Genomic DNA, 21402 nt, shown 5'->3' on the forward strand with positions numbered 1-21402 from the left:
TAAGAATGGAAAATATATTTATGTTTAAAATTTCATTTACATTATTTGTTTTTTTAAAACTTATCACCAAGGTGAAATAGAAATTGTGTTAAAAAGTTAGGCCAGCATCACTTCTATTATTGAAATGCATCTTGTTTATAGAATTATGTCATAAAATATTTTAAATGAAGACATTTATAAAGATTTAGTGCCTTTAAGTACAAAGCCATACTTCCATACCTATTACACTCTCAACAAGCTTACCTCTGCCAGCTAGTGTAAAGAGCAAGAATGTGTGTGATCTCTACCCCTAAAAGATGAAAAAGGTTCTTCTCAGTGTTTGTTTCTTCCTCTTCAAACAGCAAAAATCACAACACTGTGTCCTTCCACAATCTTATACTTGCTAGATGTTGTGTAATGGCACTGATGCATCCAACTTGCTGCAGACCCAACTCCTCTAAAGGGATACCCTTTTCAAAATATATCTAAAATAAGGACTTTTAGAGATAACTTTTCTTTCATGCAATCTTCACCTGATTATTTGAGGTAATACTCTATCTCGTCTTTATCTCACCCAAAACTTCCCAAGTTCCCATAAAGAAGTTGGGTAAGCTTTTACAGCGGTGAATGTGTTTGCGGCTGTCCTTCAAGAATAAACCGGATTACGAGACCAGAGACTAGATTCCAGTCTAGATTATTAAGAGTACAGAAAAGAAATGAAAAAAAGAAAATGAACAATAAGAAGAAAACAGAATTCAAAAACTTAAATGTGAAAACTAGCATTACATTTTAAAAAATCCAATGAAATATAGGCCTTCAAATCACAGTAATTTAAAAATGGAAAGCACCTAGTGGAAATAGCACAATTGTCCAACATTAAAAAGATACCATCCTAAACCTAAAACAAATGTCTCATTCTGCAACTTCAAAACTTCTTTAGAAAATAAACATACAAACCTTTAATTATTCTGAAAGAATTTTAAAAATGCCTATGACATGCTATCCTGACTGCAAGATCCTGGTTGTGTTCTTTTATGTTTGATTAAAAATAAAAAAGGAACCAGCACCATCTAGTGGTCTGAATACAATTTCATTTCAGACTGCGTTAAGAGCTCCTCAGACTATCTCGCAAGAGCAGTTCTTAAATCTCCTCCCTGAAGTAACCAGCACAGCAGTACTGCAAACTTTAAAAACACTTCATTAGTCTAGAGTGGGACACACAGGAGAAACTGCAGACCCAGTAAGAAAAGGCAAAGAGTTAACGCAAGATCTTGAAATTTCCTATTCTGCATGCTGCACAAAGCACTGTTTTCACATCTCCTTCTACTCCTTCATCTTGTTTAATTAGACTGTATGTCAGATGGAACACACATACAATGGCTACATACAATGGGATCCAATCTATTCGGGAACTGTCAAACACAGTCCAACAGAAATATACTTGAGAGAATCATGTAATACAAACAGATGCTATTTTAATGTTTTTCCTACACACATGCAAAACTGAAAATAAGAATGAAGATCTTCTGCACATTTCCAGACATTTTATATATGATGCAACGAGTAACAGCTATAGTAGTATATTGGAAAATGCATTCTGTTGAATAATATATGGTTTAAGCAAGATTTTTGGAGAACCTTCATGTAAGCAGCTTTTAGGAATTCACGAAGTGAAGCTGAAGTCTGTTAGCTAGGGACTATCTCAGCTGAAGTAACTTCTATATGTGACAAAGATGCATACTAGAAGAGTGAAAGTTGACAGTGAACACAAACATGAAGAACACATACAACAACAAAAAAAATCCTAAATGGAAAGGTGTCTGGTAAAAAAACCAAACTAAAACAAAGCACCTCTCTGGGTCTTCTTAAAGAGAGTAGGTCCACAGAAGCACTTCTGACTATCCACACTCATGCACTGCAATTCTTAGCGCTGCCAGAATTTTATCCAACATACCAAGGCAAAAGCAACACCCTGCAAAAGCATATTCTGTGGCTCAAGTCAAAATGCTACTGTTAGTGTAAAAAAATTTAGAAGTAAAAACATTCATCTTCCAAATACGAACACGTGCACTGAATTTCAATGTGTTACTGATATTTAATTTATGATTATGCAGTCTTAAAAGCATAATTGAGGTGTTTGTAGGTGGCCGGAAGATCTTGGGTTGTAACATGAGAGGTGGAGGGTACAGAAGAGGTGGGCACGGGGTGGAGTGAAAGGAGGTGCTTGTGTTAGCAGATAAAAGCACATGGCGTAAACAAGTAGTTGGAATGAAGCATCATCCATACTGTGTATGTAGTGATCTTGTCCCCTCAGCAGGGGTGGGCTGAGTGATCCATGCAGGTGGCCTGGTGATGTTGCCAGTAGTGGCAACATTGAGGCCTATTTCTCATACTGTTATTTTTAACGGTTTTCTGCCAACTCTAATTTTTCCCCTACTGATGCTGTATTTCAGTGAGAGGAGTAAAAAAAAAAAAAGAAAAAAGAAATTATAATATGCTTAACATTTCCTACAATAAGTTATTAAAATAGAAGTATTAGAAACATAAATAAACCATACTTCTTAGGAAAAAATCCTACAGCCTTTCTTACAGCTGAATGAATAGAGAACATTACACAGTACTGTAGCTTCCAGAATTGCTAGGGGACATCCTGCAAGACTTACAGATGGGAGAGACACATTAATTTCTTAAAATCCATAAATCCATTTTTGAGTGTTCTATGCAACTGCTTACAAACAATATGCTATTGTATTAAATAAATCCCGCATTATGCATCTTTTTTAACCAGACATCCTCAAAGCAATTCTGGAGAGGAGAAAGACAGAATCTAAGTTGATATTTGTGAGCATTTATTTATTCACTTAAATTCATTATGGATTCAGTAAATCTAGCAGCACATCATGCAAAACAGAAAGCACAAGAGGATTTTATTTCACTTGGTCTGTACAAAGATACTACATTGCACACAGATGCCACAGATACCTAAATGTATATCCTAGTACTAAGTCATTGATACAGTAATCTTGCAGACATTCATATAAAATCAGATAAATCTGAATAATAAATAAATAAGAATCTTATCCAAATATAGATTTCTTTAGAATTCTTCTTTAATTTCAATTTATAAAAAAAATACTTCATCATATGCAATTCTTGTCCTTGACCATAAGATTTTATTTTAATGGACAAATCTCTGAAAATTAATCTCTGCTAAGACGATAATACTGTAGTCTTAAGACTATAGTCTGCTTCTGCAGGGGGGTTCGACTAGATGATCTCTAAAGGTCCCTTCCAACCCCTACTATTCTATGATTCCATGACTACTATACTGAAGTTATATAGTCACCTATATTTGGTGGCCTTTACTTATTTCATGCACCAAAACCCAAGTCCTTAGAATATAGGGGGGCTGTTAAATTTAAGTCTGTTCTATCTGCTGTGTTGCCTTCTTGAAGGAAATTTGCTACTTTCAAGCCTTAAGAGCTCCCTTTCAAGTAATCATCTAGCAATTTACTACTACCTTTCCTCAACTGTTAATGGGGCTTTTGAAAGACCACTAATGGTTTTCCCTCCATACATCATTCTAAAACCAAAAAACTGGCTTCTCCACTTACAAACAGAAAAGCTCTCAGTTATTTTTACTACACTACACTTTCCTGATCTTTTGTCAGGAGAAAAGGCTCTGGATCCTGATTATATCTATACTAAATCTACATAACACAAAGCTCACAATGCAATATTTTTGGCTTGCCAGAAGCTGAGACCTAGTATCTACCCCTTAGGCACTTTACAGTTTGAGTGGCAGTACAAGCAGAGAGGCAAGCACTTGTTTGTTCACTACATGGAAAATTCCTCACCAACACAAAACACCTGGGAGAAAGATTTCATGCATTGATGCATCTGTTCAGTGATCTGGATGCACAGGAGTTCTGTTGACTGCACACTCGTACATCTGTTTCCTGCCAATTGTTGGACTTAACAAATACAACAAGCTGCCTTTTTAAATATAATAGGTGTTGGCACACCTGCTGTGTCTAAATGGTTTTCATGATTTTACCAAAGGCTCATTCTTTTTTCTAGCTTTAGGGCAATGAGCAACAATGAAGTGCCAGAGTGGGAGGTAAATATGAAACAATAGATTCAAGCCAGAATGGGCTGCATTTTAGCAGAAAGAGAGGCTGTGGTCCAGTGTTATCATGGTTCACAGACTCAGTCAGATAATATCATTTCACTATAACTTACTGTGTCAGTCAGGAACACGCTGATATTCTCTGCAGATGCAAAGGTATGCTTTATATTAATTGTTTCTGGAGAAAAACTGAACTCAGGCTACTTACAGATTCCAGTTGAGCTACTGCATACTACATTAGGGAACTTTCTAGAAATACTTTTGCTTCTTTTTGTCTGACAATAGTTATATCACCTGGTAGACAGAATATGTGGCAGTCACTAAGCCATGCTACTAATAAATGCAAAGCTGAGTATGTTTCAAAAAGCAGGTCTGTTTTAAATCTGCTACCTCATTCTCCTTGGGCTTAGCACTTGGCTGGCCCTGAATCCACGGGAAGGATAATTCTGAATACAAACAGCACAAATATTGTTATACCAACTGGTATAATTTTTCATTCATTTTCTTACCAATTCGAGTGATTCTATTGTAGGAAAGTTCAACACTTTGGAGATTTACACATCCATCTAAGTCACAAATTGATGTAAGACAGTTCTTATTCAGAATTAGAATATGGAGATTTTTGAGATTTTCACAGTCAATTCTCTGAATGTTGTTTTCCTGCAATAAAGGAAAATGAGAATATTAAATAGCATCTGAAGCATACTAGCATAATTATGTGTATAAATATGGTAAATTGTCATCATTGCTTATTTTTATCCTAAACTTCTAGCTAGGAGTAAGGGCATCTCTATTTTTTCCATTAAGAAAACAAACTGATGAGTCATAGGAACTGCCTTTTGTGCCCTGCTGGGACAGAACAAAAGTATATCTTGAACTACATTTTGGCTCTAAAAATGCCCAAAAGTTTAAACAGAAATGACATATATATGTCTTTTCCATATACACCTTCCTGGTTTCACAAATTTTGGGAGATAACTAAAAACTGCATAAAAATCATCAAATTTACTGGACAGTAATGAAGACAGCTATGACTTTGATGGAATCCTATTTACTAATAGGAAAAATCTGCATTTAGAAGTATTCTGGCCACAAACATTAACACTGTTCTCAGCTAACATTCTTCTCCCAAGAGATCTTGCTCTTTTAACACCCTCCTCCCCCCATGACATTTTAAATAAGGCTTTCACAGATTTTTATTCCACTATTTGCTAGCATTGCTTTTGTTTTCTTTTGTTTTTCACCTTGTTTTCATCTGTTTTTCACCTGCAGGTGCTCAAACAAACAAAATTTAAATTGCCTGCCTCTGCAACAGAGTGAGTAAACCAGAGAGTCTAATTCTTATTCCAGAATTAACATGCTTAACTAGATCTAGGTGCTACCTTCAGCTGCTGGCAGAGCTGCTTACAGGTTTCCTTTGGAAGTCATGACACTGATTCCTGCCCTTGGACAGCCCTTTCAGCTGCACTAGTAAGGTAAAGCAGAGACCTGATATGGCTTAAATGTTAGCTTTTGTATCAACAGAAATAAGGTGCAATGTCAAGTAGGAATGAATGTCCAGGGGAAACAGAGGCAGCTGCTTTTGAGAAATATCCACGAAAAACTCTTTCAAACATATAGCCTCACAAAAGAGGCTGTTCCTTCTTTAAGGTTGAATGGAAGACAATCGTCACATTAGCTGTCACAGTGAAAGTAAAAAGTATTATTATCAACAATATATATAATGATTAGATTATTAAGAACGCATACCTGAAAGTACATCTGAGAGTCTTCTCCTTAACTAAATTATCCTGACAAATGCCAGTGAGGCAATCCAGGTTTTTATATAAAGCATCACACTTTAAAATAACACAAAAAACAACAAACCACAAACCCAAAATTGTTCTGTAAAAGATAAATACTATCTAAAATTCACAGATAAACACCAATCTTATTAAGATTATCAGTTTAGATAGATATTACACCCTTATACTAGTCCTTTGCTTTGTATTTTGAGGTATGCCAAATTATCAAATCCCAGAAATTGGACAAGAAAACTAAGAAAAAACACAAGCATTTCAACCTGACATATTGCAAAGCTCTAATTACTGGACAGAAAACACTCCTAAGAATAATTATTACCAGCTCTCTTTTCCAAACGTAATTTTAAAAAACCCAGACCAACAAAAGCCCCATACTTTGGAAAGACCACTAGTTACTAGGCAAGCAGAAACATTCAAGATTTCTATGAATAACAAGCACATACAAATTTTCTTGTGAATTGGTGTTTTTAAAATACATGAAATAAAAAATGTGAAAAGAGTTGTTTCATGTACATTGTTAAATTCTGGAACTAAGATATATCAGCGGGGTTGGACTAGATGATCTTTTGAGGTCCCTTTCAACCTTTAAGATTCTGTGATTTTCTTTTGTCATTAAGTTTGAAAGGCCGAGTAAGACACTGCGCAGTAGCAATTGCCTAGACATTATGCCTCTAGTGTAACTCACTCCACTGTTCCCTGGGTATATATGTGAGTAACTTTAACCAACATTCAAGATGTATATTGCAGAAGACTGTCTTCTACCTACTCCAGCTTAAGCTGAGCGCCTGCTATGGTGAACAGAATCTACCTACTCATGAATCAGAGACTGAGATAACGAATGAATTTTTGTGCCATAGTAATGCTAATCCTAGACTGGCACTATCATGCACTTCATGCACTTTTCTGACTACAGCTTGATTCATTTGCAGGATGTTGCTTTAGTAGAATGCAAACTGTTATATTCAAGACAAATTGCTAGCATAACTTTGTCTATGTTCAGGAGTATTTTGTTGAAATTCCTGTGCTCTGACGGCATCCAAAGTTATATATCCAGTTGAATGCAACTGTATCATCAGCTAAGCAGCAAAATTGGCAGCTCCCCTTGGGTTACAATGAAGAATCAAATATGCTTGGTACCTCCACATTGATGTACTTTAGGTCTTTGCAGCTACTTAGTCCTTCCAGCGCAACTAGACCACAGCGCCTCAGAGTCAAAACTTGAAGATTTGCACACTCAGATAATGTTGAGAGGCTACAGGCTGGCAAATCTTCCAAGGTAAGTGTTGTGACCTACATATATTTATTGAGAAATCAAATTAATTGTAATTGAACACTCATTGTACAATATCACATTATGGTTATTTTCTTGAAAAGGTACCAAAACAACATTCTACTAACACTTTAGAAAATGCAAGTAACTAATGTCAATTCCTTCATATGAGGATATGAAATATCCTTTCATATAAGAAAAGGATGGCAATGATGGGTGTGGTCTGTTAAAGGGGAGAAGATATTGTAAAAACAATCTGTTTGATTTTAATATACATCTTAAAATAAATAAAAGTGATGTTCTGCTAATGACATTGAATCTCAATGTATGGAAGATTAATGCTAAGCAAAACAATCATTATGTGAATTGCTTCCCATCATGCTATCATAAATAATGCGAAAGTACACAAGAACAGACAAAACCAGTTCAGACTAAAAGTGTGCATATGTTGTCTCAGAGTGGATACCAAGACAATATCACAGAGCAAGTATATAGTGGCAAGTTAGTAAGTGGTAGGGAAAACTAAGTGCTGGGAACTAAGACATGTTCTTCATGGCAAAATACCATCTATAAGCTGATCAGCAACATCTTGCTTCTGGAAGATACCAGTCTTCTGAAAGGGGGTTAGATGAGCAGGAGCTGAAATTGAGACCCTCACATAAAGACATGTTAATTTAGCAGAAAATAGGAGGTAGGGGCCCCTGCCTTTTACAGGCTTAAGATACTATCATCTAACGTCTACTACCACAACAGTCTGCTCCATGATATACACAGGAATTGAAAAGTCCTCCTTGTCCTTATTCTGCACTTGTGTAGAGGAACCAAGTTAATTGAGATCTACATCCTGCTCAACGATAACCTCTTTTTCGAAAACAACATTCTGTGAACATATCAAATTAAAAACAAAACAAAAAGGATGGTATGGCTTCCCACTTAATTCTATATCTTCAGTAAAGTTACCTGCTGCAAAGTAGTCCAAGGGCCACTACGAATTATCATTTGTGTACTTAATGGAGGCATCTTGCTAACCAAACTTTTTCTCAGTTGTTTTTTTATAGTTGCTTGCTTTCTTTGGTTTTCTTCATATATTTTAGACCAAGATTTACATGTGTTCATCCAGTGTATTCTCTTCTTTTCAATATCATCAGGAAGAATTAGTCTACTGGAACTTTCAGCTATACCTTGAATTCTGTCCCAGGGTTCTCTCACTTTCTCATTAGTATCTTCCGTTAAAAACACAGTTTTCTTCAGTGTTTCAGACTGAGAAAATTGATCTTTGACTTCTCTGTTATTAGCAATTGGCTGGAGACTTGGTGGACTGACGCATAAATTGTTTGCCTTACTTTCTACTGTGTCATTAGCTCCAAAATTAACAGATTCATCCTTTGCAGTGTGACTATTTGGAGCCTTATTAAGATCTCTAGTTTGTGAGTAATTTTCTTCTACATTTGTTACTGAATTCATGTATATGTTCTCATTGTTTACTTGAGATGACTGTCCCTTCTTCTCACAGCCCAGCATATTTTGTGTCAATGTTAAATTTCTTTCTGCTGGAATCATACAATTATTTGTTGCATCCATCAATTCAATCTGTTTTTCTTCCTCCACTTGCTTATTTAGCTCCTCCGGTTCTCTTATGACTTTTTTATTTTCTGTCTGCTTATCCTTTTTTATGTTTTCTTTGCTGTTTCCTCCACTTTCATTCATCACAACTTTTGCCCTTTTTTCTCCTAATTTTCGCTGCTCTTCTCTTTTCATTTGAAACTGGTTTTCTTTTTCAAGTCTCATGCTTGCCTTCTTTTTCTCATATTCCTCACGCCTCCTCATCTTTTCCAAATAGGCCTGTCTTTCAAGTTCATCTTGTCTCTTTTTCAACTCTTCTTTCTTTTGCTTATTTTCTTCTATTCGTCTCTTCAATTTTTCTTCTTTTTCTTTAATTTCTCCCTCTATTTCTTCTAGCATTCTCTGCTTCTTTTTTATTTCATCTTTCCATTCTTTTAGGATGGGAGCATATTTTTTATGGATTAAAAACGACCTAATTCTAGCTTGGATTTTCACAGCTGCTATGTTTTGTTGTTCGGCCAGGCGTTGTCTTTCTTTTGCATTCTGCTCTTCCAATGCCTTTTTCTCCTCCTCCATTTGCAATTGTAGCTTCACGATCAATTCCTAAGTCAAAACAATTGGGAAAGTCTTCAAACACTTTTAAATTAGGATGAGTGTTGGCACATATTTATCATTAATAAAAAGAATTTGGTGTATTAACTGTTCCAGAATAACATTAATTCTCAAATATATGACAGTAACTTCAGAGGCTTCTGCCAGAAGCTCATTGTAGAACCTTACCTCATGTTCCACCATTTTGTCACTCCAAGCTTTCTTTTCCTTCTGTAACTCATCTTCTAATGCAGTTTGATGTTTCTGCAAAACAAATTAACTTAAATTAACATTGTACAAAATCCTGGAACATTACAAAATACCCTCTCCCCAATCTCCCCCAGCTTCCTGACTTTTACAAGGTCCACTTTTGTAAATTCCTAAATTAAAATGAAAAACTCGGCTGTAGGAGGATCAAAAGAAATGCATTGGTAATGCAGATCTGCTCATGCACTGAAAGATGCATACCTTCAGAGTCAGCAACTCAGTAGTGACCCAAACACCTGCCACCTTCCTTTCCAAACTCTGTACTACTGTTGAAACTCAAAACTATGCCTCTGAAAAACCATTCAAAGTAGAAGTAGATAACAGAAACAAAATAGAAACACACACTCTGAAAGTAGTGAATGGTTCTCTTTAATTGTACTGGTATGTTATTGATAATCTTGAAAAACTTTTAAACCTTAATTTGGTTCAGTAAAGATAAAGCATATTTTCTCACTGTAATCGTTTCTCAATGGAAAATGAAAGTTTGAGTCCATTTTATCACTATTTGTAAATAAATAGCACTTCCCTCCTTGCCCAGCATATTCTAAATCAGAAATAAAACCCCAAATCATCAGGAATTACATCTGATTAAAAATCAGCAGATAGTAAGTACCTAAAAACCACAGGCTCCTAGTGGAACCAAGATAAATCAGTTATCAGCCAAATCAAATATACCACGGGATATGAAGGAACCCATATAAACAAACTAGCACTTCCAACTTGGAGCATAAAGTCTCCCAGGTGCCTAGGCACTGTTTTTCTTGAATGTTCAGAAGCATGCTGTTCAGACAATAGCTGACTAGATCAATTACTAGATCCTTCTGTAATTGGGGAACTTAGAGTCCATCTCTTGCTTTCAGAAAGAGTGTGCTGGCAACAGCACTACCAAAGTGTGTAAATGGGGACATGCCTGACCTTGTCTAAAGAAAGTAAGCCATTCTACATCCAAAAATTATTTGTGACAAAGAGCAGAGGGAGCACATTCAATTTTGTAGCTTGTCAAAAACGGAGCTACATCAGACACTGAACTGGCTTTCAGAGATCAAAGGTCTTTCCACTTACTAAGATCCTCCTTAATTTTGGTGACTTGAATTACCTTGCTGAGACCCAGATGCTCACCTCTTCAGAGACCTACAAATCAGTTAACTGAAAATGCAGTATTTGTGAATCTCTCAGAACATAAATATTTAGGCTAAGTAATAAAATATTGTGGCCCCACAATTATAATGACTGAGGGTTACATTAATTCATGTTCTTATGTCCCTGTGTAGAAAGCTATCAAACTTTACCCTTTGGTATGCACCACGCACTATAGCAAGATACAACTAGATATTCTGAGAACATAATCAGTCAGCATGAGAGGTCATGTTCTGTTGCGGCAGAACTCAGTAGAGGAAGTCTCTCTCAGCTTGCCAGACACAGACAAGAAAATGGAGTATATGAGCATCAGCATTTCTGAAACAAATGATTTTGGTTTAAATTATTTCACCTATCATTTTTCCATCTAGATGTGAAGTTGAGGTGGGAAGTCCAAAGTAAGTATTTTCAATTAAGGCACAGTGACCATTTTTCATTTGTGAGTGCAACTCTCATTTCCAGTATTTTGGTTGGTGTCATAATACAAAAACTTACTAAGGGCAAAGTGTAAAGAACAATTTAACATTTAGCATAGCAAAATCACTGTTCATCAAAGCAGTAAAGACATAAAACCCTGTGGATTGCACTTAAATATGTCTAACATCTCGTCTAACATCTCACTTTGGTACCACATGTAGACAGAGCTTAGGACAGTCATACAGTTTGAGACAGTAGTCTCTTTTTCACATTAGATCTTGAATTCATACAGTCTAGATGGGAACAGATTGGCTTTAGAATCATTAATTACCTTATGAAGAAACTCTAACTTCATTCTTTCAGCCTCAAATTCCTTCAGACGCTGCACTCTTCTTGCATGTTCTTCTTCATTCTGCTTTTCCTGTGCTTCCCTCTCAGCTTTCCACTTTCTCCTCTTCTCATCTTCAAGTTCCTTTTGTCTTTTCTCCCACTGTTCAAATTCTTGTCTACATTTTTCTTCTACTTCGTGATGAGTAAGGCTGAAGCTCATTTTAATATCAGCTGTGAATTTGTAAAAAAACAAGCAAACCTTTTATTTAATTGCCTAATAAATATTGAGGGGACATTAAACAGTCTTCAAACTATTGACAAGAAAAGGATTCTGTGCTAATACAGCCAGTAATATATATACCCAAGGAAATCAGTTTAGACTACAATGCAAGTAATTTCTGTCACAGATGTCGTATTATCATGACGCACACATATTGAGTGACACAATATGCTTATTCTATCATCACATATTTCAGGATTACACTGTGGCTTCAGGACAAATGTCTTCTGTGGCTGTCAGCAGGGGTTTTATAACTAATGCACTCATCCCCAAAACTTGCAAAGGCCACAGTGAAAGGAAACATTCCCAGCCAATGTGATCATTAAAATTAAAAAAAGAGTTGTAGCCAAAGTACAACTTACTTGGTGCCTCCAATCCAATTTCCATTTGTGTTCATAATTAACTAATTTTGGGTAGTATTTTTTGAAATAGATTTCTATCAAGACATTAAAAACTAGGATAATTTTGTGATCTTTAAATGAGATAAAAGCACAAGCTTTTGCTCATGCTCAATTCATGACTTATCAAAATCCATTGCATATTGTAACGTGTAGCTCTTTACAAAGAATGTTATGATACTCGTGAAAACAGAAAAGCTGGAAATACTGATGTGACACTAAAGATAAACTCAACCAAAAAACAATGTGTTTGCTTACCTGTAACAACACGGTCATCAGTGACCACTTCATCACTGGTTGACTGACTATTAGAACAAGGTGTTGTAATGATCTGCAAGTCTTCATTTTCAATTTCAAATAGTACCTAATATAGTTTAAGATTGTCATTAAGAATCAAGAAACAAAATTTAAAAGTCGAACACTACAAAAATCTTCTAGAACAGGGATAAGATTATCATCATGTGACAAGTACAATAACATGAAACTTATAGTGACTGGAGTTTTTTAGTATTTCATATTTTGACTTGAAAAATGAATGTTTTGCATTTGGGATTTGTTTTAATTTCTGTGGAACTAAGCACTATATTTATGTATTAATACTGTTAGACATATAGGGGAAGAAATAGTTAAAGAGTACACTTTTAAGACATCTATTTGAAAATAACTTTATGGGTATGAAGATTTTTGTATTTCGCAGAATCTCAAGGGCTGGAAGGGACCTCAAAAGATCATGTAGTCCAACCCCTCTACCAGAGCAGGCATCTATTTCTGTTCACTGTATGCTTGGGGCATATATTAATATTTGTGATGCAGCTGAAGTCACATAAAGCAATTCTGCTGTTCTAAACAATAGTGCTCTGAGAACAAAAGATCTTGTTTGCACAGGTGCTCACTCATAAAAGCCAGGCGACAAATGAAAAGTGATTCAATACAAGTTTAAGTTTTTCTAATAACTTCAGCAAGGTATTCAGTCAAATCCTATGAAAATATGAGAGAATCCAGTTTCCTAAGTCTTTATTTGTCTTTGAAAGTTGCAGACATTATTATGTTTACAGCTTCTATAAAATAGCAAGATTAATAGCAGCACACTCTCCTGATCATCACAAAAAGAATAAGATTCGAGAAGTTTAAAGGTGTTATCAGACTATTAAGATAATATTCTGCAAATAATTAACAATAAAGGATTACTCACTTTTGTTTACTTCTCAGCATTTCAACCATTGACACAGAGAATTTATTCCAAATTTTAAAACTTATAGTGTATTACAGCTGATGTCCTAGTTCTAAAGAATGGCATATACAAACTCATCCTCACAACTTATGGGTACATTGAAGGAGACTTACAGAATAGTTTTACTTCTGAGAGCTGGAAAGCAAGTGTAAATCTAGATTGCTTAAAACAATTTTGCTTGCTATAAATATTGTTTAAACATAAAATACCCTTTTTTTAAGTTGTTCTGGATCTTCATTATAGTCAGAAGGCAATTCCACCAAGTCATCTGAAGCATGGCAAGAAACTACTCCATAAATATTACCTAAAGAAGAAATAAATATATATATTGGTACACAGAAAATCCCTTACCAATACTCACTTTTACTCTATACTGCTTAGCTACTATTTCTTTAAACTAAAATAAAGCATTTTTTAATTTTAAAAATCTTTGTCATGGGTTTGTGTGGAGCTGCTTTTTTCTTGGTAACAGGGGGAGGGAGCTGCAATGCTGCCTCCATAAGCAGTTCTTGAAACATTCCTCCAACTTTGAGGTGGACCCACTTTCAGCCTGGCCAGGATAATCTGGCATCTCTGCCATCACTAAGAAGGGAAATCTGCATCAGAAGAGAAGGTGCAGGAGTGGTACAAGGGCTGCCTGATGTATGAGGGATCCTGTGCTGGAGCAGGGAGGAGTCCTCAAGCCCTGAGGTGAGACAAGTTGCAGGAGCCCTCAGGAACGGACTGACTGAAACCTCCAGTCCCTAACCCTCTGTGCCACTTTGAGGAGGGGGTGGGGAGGAGGTAAAGACACCTGCGAAGAGGGAAAGGGTGGGGAGAAGGTGGTCTTAAAGGGCTGTTTGTGCTCTTCATCATTGTACCACTCTGTGTTGTTTATTGTTTGCCATGTTTTTGGTTGATGATGGATTAAATTAATGTTTGTTTTCTTGTTTGTTTCAAGTCTTTGTCTTGTCTGTTTTGCCTGAGACCATAAGTGGCAATTGAGCCCTCCCTGTCCTTAGGGAGTTTCCAGTTATGGTCTTTGCTCTTAGATGGGCCTAAACCATGACAATCTTATGCATCCCTGCCCACTCAGTTTTAGTCAAATGTACATGAAAGTCATTTACCTACATTAAAATAGGTGTAACTGGAAAACACAGATTGATATTGTAAGAATTCAGTGATAGCAAATACAAAAGGAAATGCTCCAGCATAGAACACAGCAGAACATTTTCTCTGTAGAAAAATACACTAGAACTTGGAACAGATAGGTCAAAAACTGACACAGGATTATAAAAATAATGGAAAAGTGCAAGGCTCCATTACAAAAAAAGGACAAAAATAAATCTTCCTCAAACGTCAAAATGTATAAACAAAATTGAACTTTTGTTCACAAACACCTTTACACAAAATGAGCGTGAAACCCAATACGATGTGAAAATCTAGAACAGAACAGACAATGCCAACTCTGGCATATAAACTACAAGCTTGGCTTCAGCCACATAGCTGACACTGCAACATTGTCATTTCTTTTAAAGCTGGCTTGCATATCTCTAAAGACAGAATTTAAACACATCCTACCGAGTTCAATTGTATCTGAACATTTACTAACTTCAGCTCCTACTGACTTAATTTTATTTTCTCGTAAAAAGGCCATCCCAGGTCCTGTTCCAGACAATGAATGAACCTGTAGCTTCCCTTGATCTATGGTTTGGCGTTACATGAATTATTTGAAAAATTAAATTCATACCCAGATGTCAATTCCAGAAGATAGTATTGCATGGTGTCATGGTTTGACACGAAGCTGTTTCTGGTAATGAGGAAGGGGCTATAAAGATGGCTCCTGTAAGAAGCTGCTCTCAACTCTCCCCAGCTCTGAGCCCATTTCTGGGACTGAGCCAATTAGATGCCTCCATGATCACTTTTGAAGAAGCTGGAAGAGGAGGCTTCTTCCTGCTTCTTCCTTCTTCTGTCCCTTCTTCTTTTCAAGCTAGTAGTGGTGCAAAGAGTGAGAAGAGAGAGAAGGAACCATGTGGACTCCAAGGTCAGTAAGGAAAGAGAGGAGGAGGTTTGCTGAAGCAGAGACTCCCCTGCATCCTGCGGAGACAACTGGTGAAGCAAAGATTTGTTTGCATTCTGTTCAAGACTCCACATCAGGGACAGTGACTCATTTTGCTAAAGACCCCATGCCAGGGGCAGTGACTATGGCTGGAGAAGGCCACGTCCTGTGTGAGAGACCCTGTACCTGAAGAAGCTGCAACTGTAGGGAAGAACAAACGTCAGAGATGTTCATTAAGGACTGTGTCTAGTGTGAGGGACCCTCTATTTCAGCAGGGGAAGAATGCAAGGAGTTGTCCTCCTCTGAGAAGGGAGAAGCAGCAGAGACCATCTGTGAGAGACTGACCACATCCCCTATTCCCTACCTCCATGAGTCACTGAGGGGGGAGGAGGTAGAGATATTGGGACCAGTGAGCTGGGCCCAGGAAGAAAGGAGGGATGGGGGAGGGAGGTCTTAAAGTGCTGGTTGTAATTTTCTCATCATCCTACTCCCTTTTTCCTTTTTGTTCTGTTCTGATTCTTGTAGGTAGTAGAATAAACTTTCCTTACTTTCCTTTCTAAGTCAAGTACTGGAGTCTTTTGCCTGGAACCGTAATTGGCAGTGAGTCCTCCCTGCCCTTGTCTCAATCCACAACATCCTTGGTTATCTTTTTTTCCTCCCATTTCGCTGAGGCCTCTGCCATCCTAACGAGGGTGGGAGTGAATGGGGGGCACCGAGGAGAGACTGTCGTGGTGATTCATTGCTGGCTGGGCAAAACCACGACACATGGTTTTACTCCTAGAGGTTTTCAGCATGCGTTCAGAAGCAGATGAAATAGGTTTCACCACTTGCTCTACTTAAAATTTTGCATTGTTCTACTGATGATTGTTAGTTTAACTTCCACTGGCAACATGAGGTACATAAATACTTAAACTGTGACCACTGCTTACTTGTAGTTTCTTTATCTTCTAAGTCTTGCAGTATAAGCTTTTCAGCATCTTCATTTCTGCTCTTTATAAAGTTTAAATAGGAGACAACTGATTCTGGCAAGTCATCCGAAATCTAGGAAAACATGACGTTCGATATAAATTCTAAATTTTAATCTCACGGCATAACCAGAAGTAAATATTTAATATGTAGTAAAAAAGACTCATTTTGGCTTCAACTATAAAGCACTGAAGGAGACTTACTAGCAATTGCTACCAAAACTGTTCCCAGTTTCTATACTTTTCCCATTGTCTTATTAGCCACTGAACAATTAATAATTCTAATTTTAAATAACATTAATTTTTTACTGGAACATATTTTAGTAATTTGTCTTCCACTACTGTCAGAAACGTCTTCCAATTAACATTTTCTTTATAATTATATTGGACCAAGAAATTAAGGAAAAGGGTAAGACAAAAGTTAATGAATACTTATGATGCATAGGATATTTTTCTCAAAAATGTTCAGTTTCTTTAAACAATAATTTAAAATGTATTAATTTTTAAAGTAGTACGTGAATTAGATGTTTCAACTTTTTTTACTACACATGCTTTCTATTCATGACCGTCTTTTACTGCAAGGATTTGGGAAAATGGTCTGCCTTCTTTCAGATGTTTAAATTGCAGTAAATATTGCTGGCATTTAGAATGTGAGTGCATAAATAATTATCACTGATGCCTTCGTCTACTTTTATGTCCTATCAAACGTATGATTTATGGTCACATATGACCAATGTCTTTAATATGCTATATCTGCTACATGTCTGAAAGATTAATATAATTGAAAAAGATCCAAATAACTCATTGGATTTCAGAGGAGAATTTTTTCCCAAAATAAGAAGCCTCCAAAGAGGACTTGAAGCACCCATTAATATGAAAATAATATCAGGAAGTCTTCAAACACAAGACAGTCTCTTGTAAGATTTAAATACAATTTCAAATGAAGAATCAGGGGATTATTCATTCAGATTTCATCTGCCTCAATGGCTTTAATAAAATCTTCCAGCTCCAGAATGTTCTAAACCAAATAATTACTTACAAGTCTGATTTTCTCACTTAAGCAGAACACTGCCATTAATCTTTTTTATTGCCTTGTCACCATTTTAAGTTAGGTTTTTCATGAAGCAATACTCATGAGAGTACTTTTCAGAAGAAATCCCCAGGTTAGGCATAACAGGAAAAAGTTAATTCATCACATAGGCTTTCCAGTGCCCAAACTACTTTCAAGCAGAAACAGAAGCCATTTTAGCTCATTGAACACTTACTGTCTCACTGTCACTCAAAGCTGCATCTGATACCTCCGTGTCAGTATCGTCTGCTTCAAAGGAAGAAACACTGATTCTGCCTAATTCAATTTCTATTTCTTTTTCAATTCCTTCAGTATCTTCAGACATTGTACTTTCCAAACTGTCTTATCTGCTTTCAAAGCTATAGAAAGAAAACATTAACTTTCAGAACCACATGAGCTGAAATAAAAAAACCTCACTCCATCCTAACAAGCGAGAAAATTAAAAAAATTTAGTTTGAGATAAGAGGATTTATGCCTCCAAATTTTGCAAATGTTCCCTAATTTTTTTACAGCAGGTATAAAAATTCAAGTAATTTTATCAAATAGTTATTTTTAAGTAAAATTCCTAAGTAAGTTAACATAAGCAAAACTAGGCCTCCTTGGTGAAGTTGCTCTCAAAGAGAAGAATAGGGATGAGAAATCAGGCACAACAAAAATAAGAGTGATAACGAGAGAGATTGTTTAAATCCATGCACCTGCAAGCCATAAAACATCTAAGAACAATGTTGGGAGTGATTGCTTCAGAGAAAGAAAAGAGTTTGATATATTACTCATTAGGCTGTTGCTGTCCTAAATCCCTGTAACTTTCTGGTCCTGAGCATCAGTTAACATTCTGATCCAGAGTGCCAGATAATTAGTACCATTCTGGCCCAGAGCACCAAATAATCCATAGCTAAAATCAGTTAGTTGGCCAAGTGATTTTGAAATATATATGAATATATATAACTTGTGTAATAAGGGACCAATCAATTAGAGTGATGATATGTGTGGAAGTAACAAATAATCAATGAAGGTAAAGGGTAAATTTAATGAACAATATGCAGGCTTTTAATGAACAAAAGCATGCTTTTATACATAGTAATAACAAACAAGAGAATGTTGAGTATAAATATTTCTAAATTCTAATGCCTCAGCGGACATTCTTTGGGAATGATCCCGTGTCCCTGGTGCATTGTCAAATAAAGGATGTCTCTGCTTATCATAGAATGGTATAGAATGCCTGCTCTCTGCTTCTTGTGAACAGTGACTTAAACCTCACAGGTGTCTTTTTTTCCTCAGCCTTAATAGCTGCAAAAACAAACAAAAAAAAAAGTTCAAACTATAAATATATATTAACAATTACAATATAAGACTAAGAATCCAGAAAGCATTTGATGAAGTTGTAATGATAAAGAGAAAGCAGTGAGAGCCTACTCACAGGAGTGCAAGACTCGCAGATGGATCCAAGGAGAAGAGTAAGGGGTCTCTCACCATCACCCCACTCTGCAACCCGCGGCCTCTCCTCACCCCTAGCTCGTTAGGGAGGTGGGGAGGAAGGCCAGACTCACTGTATCAGAGGGTGCGAGCAGCTCCTCGTCCCTCGCCGGCTCCTGGAGCAGAAGGAACAGGCTCAGGGCATCTCAGCCAAAAAGGCGCAAAGTACTTTCGCCCTAGAAAAAACTATATCTCCCAGAAGACCTCGCGGTAGGGAGGCCGTCTCCCAGGCAACCCGCTGAGCCGCCCCTTGGTATGCTGGGAGTTGTAGTCCGCCCGTCAGGCCACCCTTGGCCCTTCGGTCTCCGCGATCTGCTCCGTGTAGCTACTCGCTTCTCGTTCTGCTCAGCTCCCACAGGAGCTCCCACTTCCCTGGCGTCTGCCCGAGACCTACCGTCTCTGCGCCTTGGAATTCCACAGCCCCCAACCGCCCCCAGCCAGGCTCTCCGCGCGGACGACGGGAATCTTGCCACCGCGCTGTTGCAGCGGGAGCGTCACCACGGCAACGGGAAGCAGCGGCTCGGAAGGCAGGCGGGAGGATCCAAACTTCGCCAACAGCTGTCGTTTCGCGCCGGTGGGGCGGGCGGACGAGCGAGCGGCAGCGCCCCTCAGGAGGCAGCTGCGTCGAGTGAGACGAGGCGCCTCGCAGCCCTTGGTTTCATGGGGTTTTTCTCTCTTAAAGTAATGGACTGGAATTTAGTGTTCAGAATAAATTAGAATCAGCAGACCAAAGAAAAAGTCTTGTAAAAGTGGATTAAAGTACTGTAGTTTTACTTTTTGCTTGCCAGGAGAACTCCAGAGGTATGAAAAATGAAAATTTGTCAGCCATCCCTTCTGCCTTCACACCTTGGGTCGATGTTGTGTCTTGGAAAGGACCGCGGTGCACAGGCATTGGAGCATGGGGAGGCTGGGCTGGGGGAGGGCTGTCCTGGCACAGATTGAGGGGTGCAGGGGACTTGGCCTGAGAGGTGCAGGGGGCCCAGCCTGAGTACTGCTAGGTGCCCAGCCTGATGGGTGAAAGGGGTCTGGCCTGAGGGGTACTGGAGGCCCAGCCTGAGGGGTGCAGGGGACCTGGCTTGAGCAGTGCAAGAGACCAGACCTCAGGGTACAGGGGGCCAGGCCTGAGGGATGCAGGGTACTAGGCCTGAGGGATACAGGGGACCAGACCTCAGGGGCACAGGGGACTCAGCAGCTTGGCATGGCTTGCTGCCTACATCATGGGCAGGGAACAGAAAGTGGTAGTTCAGGAAAAAAACGGATCAGAAAAAGGCAGATACAAATTACTTGAGAGCTAGATAATCTGTCCATTTGGAGAACTCAGTCTACACACAATTCAACCTACTAGAAATGATACTAGGCACAGAGGGTGCAGACAATATTATTTTAGTGTCTAATAGTATGTAATAGTATTTATAGGGAATGCATCTGTCCCTGAAGTCTGATTAGGAATACCAAGGTGCAGAGACAAATATAACAGAAAAGTAAGAGCTGAAAGGTAAAGACAACTTTTATATATAAAATATAAAATATAAATATAAAATATAAAATTTTGTATAGAAAATGAGCATTTCTGTGAGCAATGGGGTTTTGGCTCTACTGTCTTTAAAATAAGCTGAGTACCTTTCTGAAAGACTTAGGGTTGTTAACTGCAAAATACTGGATTCAAGGGCAACCAGTTACCATTTTCTCAGTGGTCTTATGGAGGTGGAAGATGTTTAAATCTTAAAACAATGGATACTTACCCCTTTGAAATCCACTTTGCAATGTCTTGCACTTAACAGAATGACATAACTAGTGAACTTTCCAATGTGGTCAAGCCTTCATTCACTGAGTTGAGTGTGTGCTTGTTTTTTAATGTGAGTTACACTGTGATCATGGTGACCAAAGACCAATGGCACTGTGTTATGCATTTAACAAACATCTTTGCCAATAAAAAAGATGTTTCTGTAGGCATGTTGCCTGTAACCAGGAAGTCAGGGCTGATCAACAGAAGAAAACTCTGTTGTAGAGATGTGCTTAAGTTGGACTTCAGAAAGAAAAGTGTTATGAGACTGTGCACTTTAAGGTAGGACAGAAACATTCAGAGCTGGTAAGGATTGTCTTGTGAAATAACGGTGTAATGTAAAATGCACATAATTTTATAATGATAATATCTCTATTTTTCATATAAATAAGATAAACCAAATCATTATTGGTAAAATGCCTCAACATAAAGCATCAAAACCTCATGGTTACAATAGAACTATTGCAGATGCCAGTTTTCAAGTGAAATATGTAACTGTTCAGGGCTTTTTACTAGAACAGCATATCACATCAGCAGTTTAATACATTCTTGTTTTGAAAATTCTGATTAATTAATCTTAAAAGTAGTGGATGTTCTTCAGGTAAGGCACAGAACCAGTTATCTAATACAGTCCGTTAGTTTATGGAGTGCATTATTGACCCAAATCCACTGCAGAGCTA

At 37.5% G+C, this 21402-nt stretch overlaps 1 protein-coding gene across 1 annotated transcript in view; it reads right to left on the minus strand.

Moving 5' to 3' along the window:
- The window catches only part of LRRIQ1 (leucine rich repeats and IQ motif containing 1), a 109955-nt gene extending 91051 nt beyond the window's left edge, over positions 1-18904 (minus strand). Inside the window, exons 1-10 of the mRNA XM_061992451.1 lie at positions 18884-18904; positions 17663-17825; positions 16362-16473; positions 13604-13698; positions 12422-12527; positions 11487-11716; positions 9524-9598; positions 8141-9346; positions 7048-7200; positions 4618-4768 (exon numbers count right to left, since the gene is read on the minus strand). Of these exons, the coding sequence (XP_061848435.1) occupies positions 4618-4768; positions 7048-7200; positions 8141-9346; positions 9524-9598; positions 11487-11716; positions 12422-12527; positions 13604-13698; positions 16362-16473; positions 17663-17791 (2257 nt within the window). The 5' untranslated portion in view covers positions 17792-17825; positions 18884-18904. The remainder of the gene's footprint in view (positions 1-4617; positions 4769-7047; positions 7201-8140; positions 9347-9523; positions 9599-11486; positions 11717-12421; positions 12528-13603; positions 13699-16361; positions 16474-17662; positions 17826-18883) is intronic.
- Positions 18905-21402: the final 2498 nt, after the last annotated feature.

This window comes from Colius striatus, chromosome 1 (genome assembly GCF_028858725.1).
Source record: "Colius striatus isolate bColStr4 chromosome 1, bColStr4.1.hap1, whole genome shotgun sequence".
NCBI lineage: Eukaryota > Metazoa > Chordata > Aves > Coliiformes > Coliidae > Colius > Colius striatus.